An 18145-nucleotide genomic window follows, 5' to 3' on the forward strand; every position below is an offset into this window, starting at 1 on the left:
ATATATATATATATATATATATATATATATATATATATATATATATAATAGAGAGAGAGAGAGAGAGAGAGAGAGAGAGAGAGAGAGAGAGAGAGAGAGAGAGAGAGAGAGAGAGAGAGAGAGAGAGAGAGAGAGAGAGAGAGAGAGAGAGAAGAGATAAATAGATAGATAGATAGATAGATAGATAGATAGATAGATAGATAGATAGATAGATAGATAGATAGATAGATAGAGCCTACTGGGCTCTTATCATATTTTCATTTGAAACTGTGCATGGAGTTTGCCTCCACCACATCACTGCCTAATACATTCCATTTGTTAACTACACTGACACTGAAAAAAGTTCTTTCTAACATCCCTGTGGCTCATTTGGGTACTCAGCTTCCACCCATGTCCCCTTGTTCGCGTACCACCCGTGTTAAACAGTTTATCTTTGTCTACCCTGTCAATTCCTCTGAGAATTTTGTAGCTAGTAATCATGTCTTCCCTAACTCTTCTGTCTTCCAGTTTCGTGAGGTTCAGTTCCAGTAATTTTTCCTCATAGCTCATTCCCCTCAGCTCTGGGATTAGCCTGGTGGCATACCTCTGAACCTTTTGTAACTTAGTTTTGTGTTTGACTTGATGTAGACGCCATGCTGGAGCCGCATATTCCAGTATTGGCCTGACATATGAGGAATACAAAGGTTCTGAATGATTCCTTACACAAATATCTGAAGGCAGTTATAAAGTTCGCCATCCTTGCATACTCCGCTGATGTTATCCTTTTGACGTGGGCTCCAGGGGACAGGTCTGGTGTGATATCAACCCCCAGATCTTTTTCTCGTCCTGACTCCTGAAGGATTTCCTTTCCCAGCTGGTACCTTATGGTAGGCCTCCTGATCCATCCGCCTATCTTCATCACTTTACACTTACTCGAGTTAAACTTTAGTAGTCATTTGCTGGACCATTCCTTCAGTCTATCCAGATCATCCTGTAGCCTCTTGCTGTCCTCCTATGTCTTAATCCTTCTCATAATTTTAGCGTCATCGGAAAACATTGAGAGGAATCAGTCTATACCATCTGGAAGATCATTCACGTATATCAGAAACAGGATATGTCCGAGTACAGAACCCTGTGGGACTCCACTTGTGACTTCACACCAGTCTGAGGTCTCACCCCTCACAGTGACTCTGCTTCATATTGCTTAGGTACTCCCGTATCCACTGGAGCACCCTACCAGGTACTCTTGCCCGTTTCTCCAACTTATGCACCAGCCTCTTATGGGGTATTGTGTCAAAGGTTTCCAACAGTCCAAGAAAATGCAGTCTGCCCAACCTTCTCTTTCTTGCTTAATCTTTGTCACCTGATCGTAGAATTCTATTACACCTGTGAGGCAAGATTTACTATTCCTGAACCCATGTTGGTGGTGTGTCACGAAGTCCCTTCTCTCCAGATGTGTTACTAGGTTTTTCTCACGATCTTCTCCACAACCTTGCATGGTATACATGTTAAGGACACTGGCCTGTAGGTCATTGCATCTTGCCTGTCACCCTTTTTTGAATACTGGGACTGCATTAGCCGTCTTTCATATTTCTAGTAAGTCTTCCATCTCCAGTGACCTACTATACGCCATGGAGAGTGGCAAGCGTGTGTGTGTGTGTGTGTGTCTATTGTATAGTTTTGATTATATGACTGCAGATGAATGTAAAAATGCCACATACTGTCTATATGTGAATGAACAAATAAATCAATTAATGACTGTATACAAATGAAACAAAATAAGTTAATCAAGTCATTATGTAAATACTAAATATACAGTCATTAATAAAAAGAACCTAACTTAACAAATCAAATTTTATTATAATTTTGCAATACATATAAATATAATATTTAATATTTTAGCAAAATTGTGTTTAATTTCCTGCCCTCCTAAGTGTTAGGATGCGACACAGTTTAATACAGAACATATACGGCACGCATAGACGCAATAAAGCACCTAAATTATTGGGATCGTCTCAAAGCCCTCCAAATGTACTCACTAGAAAGAAGACGAGAGAGATATCAAATAATATACACCTGGAAGATACTGGAGGGCCAAGTACCAAATCTACACAGTAAAATAACAACGTACTGGAGTGAACGACATGGAAGAAAATGTAGAATAGAACCAATGAAGAGCAGAGGTGCCATAGGCACAATCAGAGAACACTGTATAAACATCAGAGGTCCGCGGTTGTTGAACGTCCTCCCAGCAAGCATAAGAAATATTGCCGGAACAACCGTGGACATTTTCAAGAGGAAACTAGATTTATTCCTCCAAGGAGTGCCGGACCAACCGGGCTGTGGTGAGTATGTGGGCCTGCGGGCCGCTCCAAGCAACAGCCTGGTGGACCAAACTCTCACAAGTCGAGCCTGGCCTCGGGCCGGGCTTGGGGAGTAGACGAACTCCCAGAACCCCATCAACCAGGTATCAGGTAATAGTTCGGGTAGTCAGAGGGTAAAGTCAAACTTACTGTTGTAATTGTGTGGTAATAAATAAATGGGTAATGTTAACAATAAAAGCCATTAACAGTTAGTTTGTTAAAGTGTTCAAGATCTTGAGAGGCAGTGACGTTGTGAGGGTGGAGAGCTCTCTCTCATGACACATTCCTTCATAAGTGGCGACCTTTCAATATTTTTTTAACTCAAGTCACTTGGATGATACAACTGAAATCGTATAAGAGTTTCTTTCATTCAAAGACATGTACACAGAGATAATTAGCACTAAAAGTGGGGTAAACAAAATGTCGAGAAAGTGACCATCAACAATGTACATAAATTTATGATGGTCAGTGACATGTGTTCATATGTGCTAACGTGTCCATATTGTAGCACATTGTTGTGAACTTACCAGTAAGTAGAGCAGTTGTGGAAGGATCCTTGAGTCGACTCAAGCACATAAACTCACACCTTCCTTCTACAATGGACGAGGTTGGATTGTCTGGCTTTGCTCTCCAATGACACAAAGTTGACTGTTGAGTTGCATTATAATATCGTATGATAACTTTACAAGAATAATTCTTAGATGAAAGAGGCTGTTATAGTTGCTTCATACATTCTTCATATGGCTTCGTTTTGTTTTCCTTTTATGTTTAAAATGTAAAGTAAATAACACGTTTTTATTATATTTTTATTTTAAATAAATATAGATTTATGAAACGTACTGTAAAAGTATTTTATTGTGTTTTGAATTTAAATACAAAATAACAATTATGTACTTCTTTTAAAACTCCATTTTTTTTTAAGTATAAATACAAATATATAATTAATTTACAATTAATTGGTACTTGTCGTATTGCTCTTTTGTTATGTGCTCGCTGCCCCAAACTTGAGAACCCTAGCCAGAGGGCAAGTGGGTACAAGCCACGCCCCTAGCCAGAGGGCAAGTGGGTACAAGCCACGCCCCTAGCCAGAGGGCAAGTGGGTACAAGCCACGCCCCTAGCCAGAGGGCAAGTGGGTACAAGCCACGCCCCTAGCCAGAGGGCAAGTGGGTACAAGCCACGCCCCTAGCCAGAGGGCAAGTGGGTACAAGCCACGCCCCTAGCCAGAGGGCAAGTGGGTACAAGCCACGCCCCTAGCCAGAGGGCAAGTGGGTACAAGCCACGCCCCTAGCCAGAGGGCAAGTGGGTACAAGCCACGCCCCTAGCCAGAGGGCAAGTGGGTACAAGCCACGCCCCTAGCCAGAGGGCAAGTGGGTACAAGCACGCCCCTAGCCAGAGGGCAAGTGGGTACAAGCCACGCCCCTAGCCAGAGGGCAAGTGGGTACAAGCCACGCCCCTAGCAAGAGGGGAAATGGGGTACAAGCCACGCCCCTAGCCAGAGGGGAAATGGGTACAAGCCACGCCCCTAGCCAGAGGGCAAGTGGGTACAAGCCACGCCCCTAGCCAGAGGGCAAGTGGGTACAAGCCACGCCCCTAGCCAGAGGGCAAGTGGGTACAAGCCACGCCCCTAGCCAGAGGGCAAGTGGGTACAAGCCACGCCCCTAGCCAGAGGGCAAGTGGGTACAAGCCACGTCCCTAGCCAGAGGGCAAGTGGGTACAAGCCACGCCCCTAGCCAGAGGGCAAGTGGGTACAAGCCACGCCCCTAGCCAGAGGGCAAGTGGGTACAAGCCACGCCCCTAGCCAGAGGGCAAGTGGGTACAAGCCACGCCCCTAGCCAGAGGGCAAGTGGTACAAGCCACGCCCCTAGCCAGAGGGGAAATGGGTACAAGCCACGCCCCTAGCCAGAGGGAAAATGGGTACAAGTTAGCTGAAGCTGCTGATACAATGAACACTTGGCATAAAGCACTTGGCAGTGTCGGTGTGGCAGCAGTAAGTGTACAGCAGTGTAGGTCTACAGTTGTACAGGTGTACGCGGCACTGCTGGAGACCAGCACATCTCAGACCCCGCGGGAGGGCTCATATGTCAAATGGGTATCCCAGTGTAGTGTTATTTCGTCGTTGGAGAGATAAAAGATGTTTCTGTGTTTGCCCGAAGCCTATTGATTATTCTGTTGCTTGATTGTACATAATAGAGCCGCCGCCCGCTGGTTTTAGCTGCTCAAGCCAATCTTATCTCTCTTAATATATCCATTGATAAATCAGAGTACAATAATTTTTTGTGTAATATTTTTTTATCAAGTAGATAGCAAGTAATCTTATCTGTCCTTAGGAATTATCTTTTAAGGGCAGTTAAGAGAATGGGTGACAGTTGTATGACGGAGACACATGAAGGACTACTGACACCATGGTTCACCTCAACCATAGAACACCACCTGGCTCCCCAAGCCACCTCGACGAGGGCCAGTTTAGAGCCGGGGAGGTGAACAACGTCTTCCAGGCCGAGGAGGTGGAGGGGCAGGAACCCCTCCAGACAATAGCTATGCAAGTCTTGACTCAGGTGAGTCTCTCTCTCTCTCTACCTGGCCCCACATTGTTAGGCTGTCCTCTGGTACCTGGATATATCTTAACCTTCTTCCTAGTATTTGCAAACCATGTTGACAGTGTATGGTATAGAGCAGAGTGTAGAGTGTAGAGTGTTATACATCACATGTGTCTGTTAACTGATCACATATTATTGTTAACTGATCACATATGACTTTGTTTACTGATCACACGTATCTTTGTTAACAGAACATTAGTGTCTATTAACTGATCTCACACGTCTTTATTAAGTGATCTCACGCCTCTTTGTTAACGTAACTGTTTGTTATTATTATTATTGTTTGATGACTTAGTGTTGTACTAAGAGGATGTGATGAGCGAAGGTTGTGATGACTTACCATCAACAGGAGCGGGACACTACCACAAGAGCAACCACAACTACCACCAACCTCACCGTGGCCAGGTCCACCGCAGGAGCTGGTGCCGCCCACGACCACCACCACGACCACGAGGACGACGACGAGGAGGAGGAGGACGACGATGACGACTACGGGCTGCTCACACTCCTCCCCAACTACGCCCACATCAAGGCCAAGGCTGACATGGTCTTACAGGTAACCGAGGCGCACTTACTCGATGACTGCCACCTCTTTATCCTGGTGTTGTTACTATGACGGTGGCGCAAGTCCTTATAAGTGACTGCTTTGTTACAGGTCCTTATAGGTGACTGCTTTGTTACAGGTCCTTATAGGTGACTGCTTTGTTATCGGTGACTTCTTTGTTATAGGTAATACAATGTTTTCTTCAGGCTTAACAATATTTGACAATAAATATTTATATTTATAAAAATTATCAATAGATTAATTCAGTAGAGATGAACTGTCGCCGTGCACCAACTGCTGGATAAGGTCACATATTTCACCACTGTGGTAAGGTCAGCCCGCCAGGGTGTTCACACCAGACGATGACTGTTCAATAGTCTTCCTCTACTATGAACAAGCTGGCGGGCTGAACTGTGCAATCTGTCCTCTTAAATTACGTCTGAATTGGGTTGTTTACCCGTATGGCCGAAAATGGACGTAATTTGAAAATGAAAAAAAATGATAATTAATTTGGGATTTTTTCCAGAACAGTAAATTAATGGTCCTCTGGTTGGTTAGGAGGGCAGGAAGTTCTCCTAAAGTTTCAAAACGTCATGAAAAATGTTACTTGAAAGTTTCCTCTCTTAACCTTACCGAGTAAACCGGAGGACTGTTACAGTCACCACCCATGTTACAAGGCTGGCTTTGTCACCACCCATGTGACAAAGCCACCACCCGCGTGACAAAGCCACCACCCACGTGACAAAGCCACCACCCACGTGACAAAGCCACCACCCGCGTGACAAAGCCACCACCCACGTGACAAAGCCACCACCCGCGTGACAAAGCCACCACCCACGTGACAAAGCCAGCACCCACGTGACAAAGCCACCACCCACGTGACAAAGCCAGCACCCACGTGACAAAGCCAGCCACCCACGTGACAAAGCCACCACCCACGTGACAAAGCCAGCACCCACGTGACAAAGCACCACCCACGTGACAAAGCCACCACCATGGGACAAAGCAGCACCCACGTGACAAAGCCACCACCCACGTGACAAAGCCACCACCCACGTGACAGCCCACTACCCATGTGACAAAGCCACCACCCATGTGACAAAGCCACCACCCATGTGACAAAGCCAGCACCCATGTGACAAAGCCAGCACCCATGTACTCCCATGTTTTCAGGGGCATGGACACTAAGATGTGGTGGAGAACAAGCCGTGTCCGTGGCCCTGGGAGCCGGCTTCCTTGCATACTTCCTACGCCGTCCTTGCTATCAAGTCCGATGTGGAGGTAATGTTCACTACGATATATATATATCATTTACCTGATATACATGTTGTTGGGACCCCAGAGATTAGATTAGCTAGTCAGGTATTTTTGGTAGGTAACTCTTGTGTCTATAATTGCTTGTTCTTGGGAGGCAATGTTTTAGCATTGGTATCAAGTGATGAATTGATAATACTCAGCGCTAGGCTTCACTCTAACACTCTCTCTATAAACTGTTTTTCGAGGTATTTTAAGGAAATTCTGTTTAATATATAAGAAAGACAGCTTTACGTTTGAACGACGTATTCAGATTAATATTTCTTTAACATTTAGTCCTTAAATAGGAGCCGGATACTAAAGCCTAAAGTTAAAAAATAATAATAAACTTTCATTTTTTTTATTTACAAACAGGTTAAAATGCTTAGTTATAGATGTTACTGCAGTCATTGTTGTGGTATCGTTAGGAGTCATTGTTATGATATCGTTAGGAGTCATGTTATGGTATCGTTAGGAGTCATTGTTATGGTATCGTTAGGAGTCATTGTTATGGTATCGTTAGGAGTCATTGTTATGATATCGTTAGGAGTCATTGTTATGGTATCGTTAGGAGTCATTGTTATGGTATCGTTAGGAGTCATTGTTATGGTATCGTTAGGAGTCATTGTTATGATATCGTTAGGAGTCATTGTTATGGTATCGTTAGGAGTCATTGTTATGGTATCGTTAGGAGTCATTGTTATGGTATGGTTAGTAGTCATTGTTATGGTATCGTTAGTAGTCATTGTTATGGTTTCGTTAGGAGTCATTGTTATGGTTTCGGGGTTAGGAGTCATTGTTATGGTATGGTTAGTAGTCATTGTTATGGTATGGTAAGGAGTCATTGTTATGGTATGGTTAGTAGTCATTGTTATGGTTTCGTTAGGAGTCATTGTTATGGTATCGTTAGTAGTCATTGTTATGGTATCGTTAGGAGTCATTGTTATGGTATGGTTAGTAGTCATTGTTATGGTATCGTTAGTAGTCATTGTTATGGTTTCGTTAGGAGTCATTGTTATGGTTTCGTTAGGAGTCATTGTTATGGTATGGTTAGTAGTCCATTGTTATGGTTTCGTAGGAGTCATTGTTATGGTATCGTTAGTAGTCATTGTTATGGTATCGTTAGGAGTCATTGTCATGGTATCGTTAGTAGTCATTGTTATGGTATGGTTAGTAGTCATTGTTATGGTTATCGTTAGGAGTCATTGTTATGGTATGGTTAGTAGTCATTGTTATGGTATCGTAGTAGTCATTGTTATGGTATCGTTAGTAGTCATTGTTATGGTATCGTTAGGAGTCATTGTTATGGTTTCGTAAGGAGTCATTGTTATGGTATGGTTAGTAGTCATTGTTATGGTATCGTTAGGAGTCATTGTTATGGTATCGTTAGTAGTCATTGTTATGGTATCGTTAGTAGTCATTGTTATGGTATCGTTAGTAGTCATTGTTATGGTATCGTTAGGAGTCATTGTCATGGTATCGTTAGGAGTCATTGTTATGGTATCGTTAGGAGTCATTGTTATGGTATCGTAAGGAGTCATTGTTATGGTATCATAAGGAGTCATTGTTATGGTATCGTAAGGAGTCATTGTTATGGTATCATAAGGAGTCATTGTTATGGTATCGTAAGGAGTCATTGTTTATGGTATCGTAAGGAGTCATTGTTATGGTATCATAAGGAGTCATTGTTATGGTATCGTAAGGAGTCATTGTTATGGTATCGTAAGGAGTCATTGTTATGGTATCATAAGGAGTCATTGTTATGGTATCGTAAGGAGTCATTGTTATGGTATCATAAGGAGTCATTGTTATGGTATCGTAAGGAGTCATTGTTATGGTATCGTAAGGAGTCATTGTTATGGTATCGTAAGGAGTCATTGTTATGGTATCATAAGGAGTCATTGTTATGGTATCGTAAGGAGTCATTGTTATGGTATCGTAAGGAGTCATTGTTATGGTATCATAAGGAGTCATTGTTATGGTATCGTAAGGAGTCATTGTTATGGTATCATAAGGAGTCATTGTTATGGTATCGTAAGGAACAACATACAGTTCTACAGGATTGTTAGAGGAAAACGCTGATTTATAAAACGTGAATTTTGGGTTCATGAATTTACGATTTAAAAAATCGTGAAGCATGTTTTACCCCAAATTCTATCTCTAAAAACTTGTATATAAAATAATAATATTTTAAAGGCTATTGTGGGAAAATTTCGTCAAAATTGATGAAAATTAAAGGTTCGAAGAAGAAAAACAAAATTATGGTATTTGAAATTTGAATTTTTTCCGCCAAAATTTCAAGATTATCAATCCTCGAAATAATTTTAATCATATAACTTGTAAATATTTTCTAATTAAGTTTTTTTATCATACAATAAATATACAAGACAATGTACTAGTTGGCAACTCACTATTATTGCAAGATTTCCTTGCAACTATAAAATCAAAATAAAATAATTAAAGAGTTAACCGTTTTCTTTAAATCAAAATTCAAAATTTAGCTTTGAAATGACAATAAAAATAAAAACAAAAAATCGAAAATTTACTAAAGCCTCCTTCAGATGGCTTTAAGACATCATTGTTTTTCTTATTTCCAGCAGTTATTTATATTAATTTAATAGTTAAGGTATAGCTATCTAACTATAACTTATTTTGGACAATCCTTACGTAATCAAATTAACATTAAAAACAGTTTTATATTGTATAACAAGATTTTATAAAATATGAATTTGTTATAGTAATTGGGGATGGTTGTTACTCAGCTTATATCCCTACCAGACAAATCACCAATATAATTAATTTTAATGTTGCATTTATAGCTAAAATACCTACTACATCTACGAGTTCATAAGTACGGTAACAGTTTCATAGTCCAAGTGTGACCATGTAAATATGTTTGAGAGGGACATTTAGCGCCCTGTATAGGTCAAGTGCTGGTGTATATGAGGCATAAGTAAGTAGAGGGCCACATGTGTTCCAGAGAGATGGTAACTACTGGTGTGAGGCAGACGGGCTGCCTCATCATCATCACCTACTGTGTGGCCATTGGCATGACCTACTTCCTGGTGAGTGGACCCTTCCTCACCTCCCTCATAAATACCTTGCATACATAACTAATCTTTAAAGTGAAAATATGATTCAGTCTTCAAGAAGAGTCACATTCTGCACCGACAGTTGCCCATGTTTACAATATTCCCACAATAATATTATTGCCTTAATGTTCAAACTCCAATTGTATTGGTTAATTTACGATCTATTCTGGCAATAACTGATAATTACAATTTACACGAACAACAATCGATGCATATCTTCTCCGCCAGGTTCTTAACCTACTACGGTCGTCCAGTCTATAAGAGGTGCTCAGCCTATCCATAAAGCCTAGTGACAAAGCCTGGCCCACCGGTAAGGCTAGTTTGACATTTTGTCTTCAACTGTGCTATGGCACCACTAAGGCACTCATACTCGCTCCAGAGTCTCAGTACACTATACTAACTTGCAAATGACACCAAAACTGTACATTTTCAGCACTCTACGGATTACTATAACGCAAGTAAAATGTAAAATAGAATTAGTGTTATGTGATAGGTTCACTCTAGAAGTACACAAAATAATATTCCATACAGACATATCCAGGTCAGTACTTTATTGTTCCTAACAATTGTAATTATTATGTTTTAGTAATTTGTTTTGGGACATACATTTTGCTGGTACTGATGTTACTGATTTTTGCTGGTACCTTAAGAGCTCTGTGATACGTTGCCTCAAGAAGGGCATTGTGATAGCCTACACCCTAACACCACACTCCTGGTGGTGACCTACTGGCATGACCATCCCCAACACCACACTCCTGGTGTTGACCTACTGGCATGACCATCCCCAACACCACACTCCTGGTGTTGGGATGGAAGGCCTACTTGAGTTAAGTAATACTGGTGTTGGTGCAGGTGGGTGCGGATTGTGGTGTACCTGGCGCTGGCGGCGGAGTGATAACCTTCCTGGTGTTGGACACTTTAGACGACTCCCAGCGACTCCAGTCGGCCCTCGGCCTCATAGTGCTGCTGCTCTCGGCTTCGTCTTCTCCAAAGCTCCAGGCAAGGTGGGAGATAGACATTCAAGCTGACTGACAGACTGCAGACACGCAGGTAGTCAAACAAACAAGTATTCAGGCTGTAGACAAACACAATGTACAGAGTATGTAGCTCCAGCCTGGAGTCCAAACCTAGTTAAACACAAGACAAAGTTAGAGAAGAATCACAGGTATGCCAACAGACTGAACTGAAAGGTATGAATAACGAAGAAAGGCTACGGGAAACTAAAACCTCACGTCCCTTTAAGATAGAAGAGTTAGGGGAGACATGATCACACCTACAAAATTCTCAGAGGAATTGGAGAGTGGACAAAGACTAACTATTTAGCATGGGAAGAACATGAACACTTGTGGAAACTGAGTACCCAAATGAGGCCACAGAGATGTTAGAAAGAATGTTTTCAGTGTCCAGGGTAGTCAACAAATGGAATACATTAGGCAGTGATGTGGTGGAGGCTGACTCAATACACAGTTTTCAAATATGATAGATATGATAGAGCCCAATAAGGCTTAGGATCTGTACACCAGTTTATTGACAATTGAAAGGCGGGAGCAAGATGCGAAGCAAACATAATTAGGCGAGTACAGAGACACACATATTGTATGCAGGTGATGAGTCACAATAACGTGGCTAAAGTATGTTGACTTGAGAATGGTCCAGGACGGACCGAAACGTCGTCGTCCCTTCACCTTCTAGTGTGTGGTCTGGTCAACACACATATTGTAGTTAAAATTAAAACAGTTCGCGAGAAGAGGAAGAAATCCTTAATGAAAATAATTGTTTATACAAAAATAGACTGAAAAATACATGAAATTTTATGTTTTCATTTCCAGGAGCAAGAATCAAAGTTATTTCTGATTGGCTGAATACTATAATTTCTAGTAATATGGTTGGGAGCATGATTGGTCCTGGCACCCTCCCGAGGTCTCTATGGTGTTGCTACGAATTCCTCAAACTTATATCAACATTTGATGACTTATGATGCATGTGAAGTTTCGCAGAGATTGAGGCTATCCTCGGAGTCAATTTTGTCAGAAGGGGTAAATTTGATGTTCGTTGACATTGCTGCAGTAATGGATTATCGTAGGAGCCGTGATAGCCTTTCAAAGCCAGACTTTTATTGGTGATGTACAGGTGAGGTGGCGTCACGTGGTGTGGGGTATGGCACTACAGTCTTGCTGGGGTTGTTGATCCTGAGGTGGCCGCTGGGTCGAGGCCATCTTGCCAGTGCGTCGCCGACAAGGTCTCCGCCTTCCTGGCCACCACCAATTGCTGGCTCTGAGTTTGTCTTCGGCGACCTGGCCGCGCCCGCGCCCGCCGGCATGAATATCTTTGCATTCTCGGTAAATGGAATAACATGAGTTGGGTTAAACTTGCTTCTTGGGGAAATTGGCATAGCAAATTTAATATACCTAAACTTTTGCTTATTGTTGGTTGCTTGACTGTAATTTCCCACTGATAACGTGTAGCTGGTAAACATTATGTTAGAAATATTGATACAAAACAAATTAAACATTACGTTTATCTAATATTTTATTATCACTAAAACTGTCCCTTACTTTAATTAATACAATACAAAATAAACTAATGCAAAGTATTTTTCAGGGTCCAGGTGAATGGAAACTATGCAAACTAATAGGAAACAAAAATATATATTCTGTCTTAAAGGTAAATATGACTTCTTAATTAACACGAAATTTTCTTTGGTGGGGCGATTGTTCAGGTGCTGCCAGTGACGGTGTACTTCAGCTTCTTCGTGCAGATCCGGTACTACCTGGGAGTGATGCAGTGGGTGGTGCGGAGCTGGCTGGCTCCTGCAGGTCACCGTCGGCACCACCGCCTGTGAGAGCGTCAACGCTGCAGGAAACATCTTCCTTGGTCAGGTAAGCTCCAAGCAATGCTTTTCTGCCAGGATTGTTGAGGCGACAACCGATTTCTGAGCTCCAACATCACATTAATTCCAAGAGAGATTAGAAATAAGAGAAAACGAAACACTGTGTGCAGTGACGTGCAGTGAGCACGTGTAAGTATTAGGTTTAGGTCGTGTCAACCTCGCCAGTTTTTCTGTCACACGGAAGACTAGTCGCCAACCTACACACAAACTTGAGTTGCTTAGTGCAATATACTCCAGAAGTAGAGTGCACCTCTCGTGCATATACCTCCCCCCCCACCCGTATCCTTCCTGTTTCTACTGTCGCTTCAAGAAACACTAATGCAAATTTAATATAGAATATACAATGAACTTGCCTTCAGTACTTCCATAATGCTATTGCATTTCTTCTGTATCCGGGTTGAACCTGGTTTAGAAATAATCTTATACGAGATGCACTGTGTAGTTTTATCTTAAATTATACAAAATTCTTAAATATTGTCTGCCATAAGGCGAGGAGTTTTATACGACGTGAGTGTATGTGGGCCAAGTGTTGAGTAACGTGTTGTCCTTGGTACGGTGTACACTAGACTGAAGCTCCGCTCATGATCAAGCCGTTTATGCCGCTAATGACCAAGTCGGAGCTCCACGCCGTCATGACAGGAGGCTTCGCCCACCATCGCCGGCTCTGTCCTCGCGTGCTTACATCTCCTTCGGCGTCGACCCCCTCCACCTCATCTCCGCCTCCGTCATGAGCGCCCCGGCAGCCCTCGCCTTCGCCAAACTCTTCTACCCGGAGACCAAACAGTCCAGAACTGGTGCTGGAGATATTCATCTAGCGGGAGGGGTAGGACTTTACTGTTTTTAACATTTTTTATAGTATTATATAGTTGCCCAAGAGGTTGCCAACTTCAGGAGATGGTTCAAAACCAGGTCATTTATTTCAGAACGTGAAGACAATATAGGAAGAATGTTAAAGATGGCAGAGCCATGGTTGCTGTGAGCATCACGACCGTCCGTGTCCACGTGCCCTTCCCTCCTCCCCATCGTTTTCACCCGCCAGTATTTATATAAAGTCTTTCGCACATTTAAGGCTCCCACTATCAGTCAGGGTCTGAATACAGAAAATGTGTTATGTGGTGACTGAAGTCATATATTATTTATATACATTTGATTAATTTTTTTGTAAGGAATATCATTATGTAAGACTACTAGTGGGAGAAGGGGGTATAAGGGAAGGAGGGAGGGGGCCAAGTGTGTCTTACAATATACGAGGGCAGTAATATTAAGGCATGACTTGTTATGGGGGTAAACTGGCCAGGTGTGTCCGTGGGGCTCACCGCTCATCGTAACACCACCACCACAACACACAATAACTTTAGTGTTGACAGTGATTTTCGTTGTTATGTGCCCGTTAATGATCAGTATTTATCCTCCTCCTCTCTGTTCACCAGTTACAAAATTTCCGTAGCAGCGCACCTCACAAGAATTCCACAAACTCATTAAAAATCTTGTGTGGTACTCCAACACACGAATAGCTGTGGTGCGCAATTCCATGACAGTTACTCACCACAAGCTATTGATGTGTTGCGCAGTTTAAGGGTTAATCTGTTCATCCACCTTGGTGTAGTTTCCCGTACATCAGTGCCAGAGCTTGTTCCTCCCACTATGACCGTCGCGTTGACGCTGGCACCCAAATATGGACAAGTGTCGCCCTCTGCTCCACTGAACACACACCAGTTTACTCAAGTCTGCAGTCCTTTACTCCCCCACTAGAGCCAAGGCAGACTCTACGACGTGCTCTAGCCGGTCGACCCAACCCCAGCGGTTCCTGCTTAGAGTCACACTTGGGGAAATTAGTCTCATAGGAGGAATCTAAGCCTCCTGTTGCTCCAGCTCCCAGCGTCCGTCCGACCCTTTTATATTTCGACTGCCTGCGTTGGGCTGCCTGGTATGACGTCATCGCCATCTCCGCTTCTGATTGGTTAAAACAAATAACTTTCAAGTCGATTATAGCGTTAAACACTCACGTCGTATTCCTGTCATAACGACTGTTAATCTACTAATTATGTTCCTTGTCCCATATAGATATTTGTTGAACACATTTCATTGTTGGTTAAATTCCACTTGTAGAGGAGAAGCCAATGTTCTACACGCCGCCATGGTGGGTGTGACCAACGCCATCCCCATCGTGGCCAACATCGCAGCCAACCTCATCGCCTTTATTGCACGGCCATCGAGCTCATCCAACCAACTCCTCAACTGGGGTCTGTACTCTGGCTGGCGCTGCAGACGAACTTGCTCTATGGAGGTGAGTACTGCGGGGTGCTCAACTCTCGAGGGGTTACTGGGTGGGGGGTTACTGGGGGCTACTGACCTCTCTGGGTGTGGGTACTGGATGGCACTCTACTCTCTGGGGATGGGTACTGGGTAGGCATGGAACTGTGTGCAGGTGAGTAGTCAAGGGTTTATTGACACAAATATATAATTTCATAATCACATAAATAAAATAAAATCTTATTAATTTCCATAATCAAATTTTGTTTCATGCGCCCCATTTGTTATGTGGTTGGTGGTGTGGAGTCTTGAGTAAGGAGAGCAGAGCAGTCCGTCCTCAACAACACAGGCCAATTAAGCGGCCACTTCCCGCTGTTTATGAATAACAAAACGGTTACCTACTACTCTAACCCGTCCTCGACTCAAGTCCATTACTTCCAGCGGTCGACCCCACAGACGCATTCATCAATTTTTAACTTGGCTGTTCACTCAAAACGGGAATTTTCTCAAATATAAATGAATCCTATAATATATTAGCATATTGTGCATATATAGGCATAGGTTAGGTTAGGTGTTTAGGTTCTGTTGCCGATTATTTGTATTTAATACGTGGGTGAAGCAGTTACAGCGTTGTGGTTCAAACAAAATTCGTCAGTGAAGCACTTGTTCCGGAAGTGTTCGAACGTAATCAGTTGTGAGTCGTGTGTAAAAACCGTTTTACACTCATAACAAGGATTTTGGAGTGTGCACGGAATCTCTTTTGGGGTCTTTTTGTTTGAAGGACGGGCTGCTCATAACTGACGACATTCGAATATTTACCGATCAGTGCTTTGCCGATGACCTCTGTTCGAATCGCAACTCTGTAAATGCTTCAAACACGTACTTCAAATACAAATAATCGCCAAGAGAACCTAATACCTACATAATCTAAGTTACGTCTAACTTCTATATATAAATTTATTATAAAATAATATTAACTTATGTATGAGGAAACAAACCAATTTTAATACTCAGTGTTATAATTGATGAATGTGTGTGGACGGCCGCCGGTTTAACGAGCCTGGCCTGAGACGGGTTGCAGGCTGGGCAGGACCAGGAGTCATCAACCATTTACACAACCACTTACGAAGCCTGTTTGTTTTCCAGCCTTATTTACACTTATTACAGTAGTTTTAAGAGTGCCCGAAGCACTACGCGAATGTTTATAACAATAATGGCCTTGCCATGTATATAAACTTTGAAGCATATAACACTTCTTTATATAAATGTAAACAATCCCTGGCCCTGACCATTGATCTTTGTGCTATACATAACTTTCGGGATGTGATTTGTTTTTTATCGTGATTTTTTCAGATAATTTTCGGGTGGGTGTTCATGCCGCTGGCGTGGGTGATGGGGGTGGCGTGGGCCGAGTGTGACGAGGTCGGCCAACTCATCGGCCTCAAACTTTCATCAACGAATTCGTGGCCTACGCCAAGCTCTCCGAGATGATGGATCAAGGAATTTTATCTGTGAGTTAAAGATATAATGATAAGACACAAAGCTTGCAGGCACTGCTTGCTTGGATGACATTGTGAATTTTAGACAGATCAGATTGTCTAGGTGACAGTTAGGTGGAGGTGTATTTAACTAGGTGGGTGTGGTGTATGGTGAGTAGTCTACGTCCAAAGTCCACTACGGGCTCAACCATAGCCTGTGCTACTTGGAAGTTTTTGTTCGGAGTAGCTGGAATGTTAAACCTCTTTACTTGCGACAGGACCGCTCCATCGTGATCGCCACCTACGCTCTCTGTGGCTTCAGTAACCTCAGCTCTATTGGCATCTGCCTTGGAGGGTTCGGTGCCATGGCGCCCACCCGCAAGAAAGACCTGGCCAGGGTGGCAATGAGGGCCATGATTGCAGGCAGCTGTGCATGCTTCCTCACAGCTTGCATGGCTGGTAGGTGCCCCACCAAACCACTGGTAATGATAAAACTTCTTGAACAAATATTCACCAACTATTTTGAACTGCCTCGCAAAATTTGTCATGCTTGAGAAAGTGTGTTGAGAATGTTTTCTCGTCCTAAGGTATGTTGCTGAATGACTCCGCGTCCGACAGACGTCTCTGACACACAAGATAACCCTCGAGCCTCTCCTCCACAAGTCATCAACTCTCCAACAATCACAATTACGATTCAGTTTGTAAATACATATTATAATTTTACATAGTAAATTACTAGTGTGCCTGAGGGCCCATGTTCCCAGAAGAGGTTGTCCAAGGCGGGTTGTTGCCTGTGATAAGGTTTTTGGGTCGTAGTCCATGTGTTGAACCCGGGCCGGTTATTGGACTGTGTTGAGTATCCTCGGAACTGGTCACTGATAGCCAGCTGGTGTTATGGTGTTGGCAGGTCCGGTGGTGGTGTTGGTAGGTCAGTGGTGGTGTTAGTAGGTCGGTGGTGGTGTTGGCAGGTCGGTGGTGGTGTTGGCGGGTCGGTGGTGGTGTTGGTAGGTCAGTGGTGGTGTTGGCAGGTCAGTGGTGGTGTTGGCAGGTCAGTGGTGGTGTTGGCAGGTCGGGCTGTGTGTTTGGCAGGTCAGTGGTGGTGTTGGTAGGTCGGTGGTGGTGTTGGCAGGTCAGTGGTGGTGTTGGCAGGTCAGTGGTGGTGTAGGCAGGTCAGTGGTGGTGTAGGCAGGTCAGTGGTGGTGTTGGTAGGTCAATGGTGGTGTTGGCAGGTCAGTGGTGGTGTTGGTAGGTCAGTGTGGTGTTGGCAGGTCAGTGGTGGTGTTGGCAGGTCAGTGGTGGTGTTGGTAGGTCGGTGGTGGTGTTGGTAGGTCGGTGGTGGTGTTGGCAGGTCAGTGTGGTGTTGGCAGGTCAGTGGTGGTGTAGGCAGGTCAGTGGTGGTGTAGGCAGGTCAGTGGTGGTGTTGGTAGGTCAGTGGTGGTGTTGGCAGGTCAGTGGTGGTGTTGGTAGGTCAGTGGTGGTGTTGGCAGGTCAGTGGTGGTGTTGGTAGGTCAGTGGTGGTGTTGGTAGGTCAGTGGTGTTTCATATATAAATATATTCCTTGTTCAACATTTTGTCATGCGAATGTTGCTGTAGATAGAACTGTTGTCTTAATAATTTATAATTTTATAACCTCATTAAATCTCCATAGTAAAGAA

The 18145-nt window shown here is 43.3% G+C and overlaps 1 protein-coding gene across 1 annotated transcript; it reads left to right on the forward strand.

Moving 5' to 3' along the window:
• Positions 1-4675: 4675 nt before the first annotated feature.
• On the forward strand, positions 4676-18145 carry LOC123762983 (uncharacterized transporter HI_0519). The gene is given in 25 exon segments (XM_069302327.1): positions 4676-4898; positions 5290-5496; positions 5624-5669; positions 6658-6731; positions 6733-6759; positions 9758-9793; positions 9795-9842; positions 10303-10327; positions 10702-10839; positions 10842-10873; positions 12000-12036; positions 12039-12088; positions 12091-12135; positions 12137-12208; positions 12589-12668; positions 12670-12748; positions 13326-13409; positions 13411-13434; positions 13436-13580; positions 14868-15046; positions 16366-16450; positions 16453-16523; positions 16769-16949; positions 17078-17558; positions 17600-18145. Coding segments are annotated over 24 exon segments (1959 nt in total). The 5' UTR covers positions 4676-4745; the 3' UTR covers positions 17119-17558; positions 17600-18145.

This window comes from Procambarus clarkii, chromosome 47 (genome assembly GCF_040958095.1).
Source record: "Procambarus clarkii isolate CNS0578487 chromosome 47, FALCON_Pclarkii_2.0, whole genome shotgun sequence".
Classification (NCBI taxonomy): Eukaryota; Metazoa; Arthropoda; class Malacostraca; order Decapoda; family Cambaridae; genus Procambarus; species Procambarus clarkii.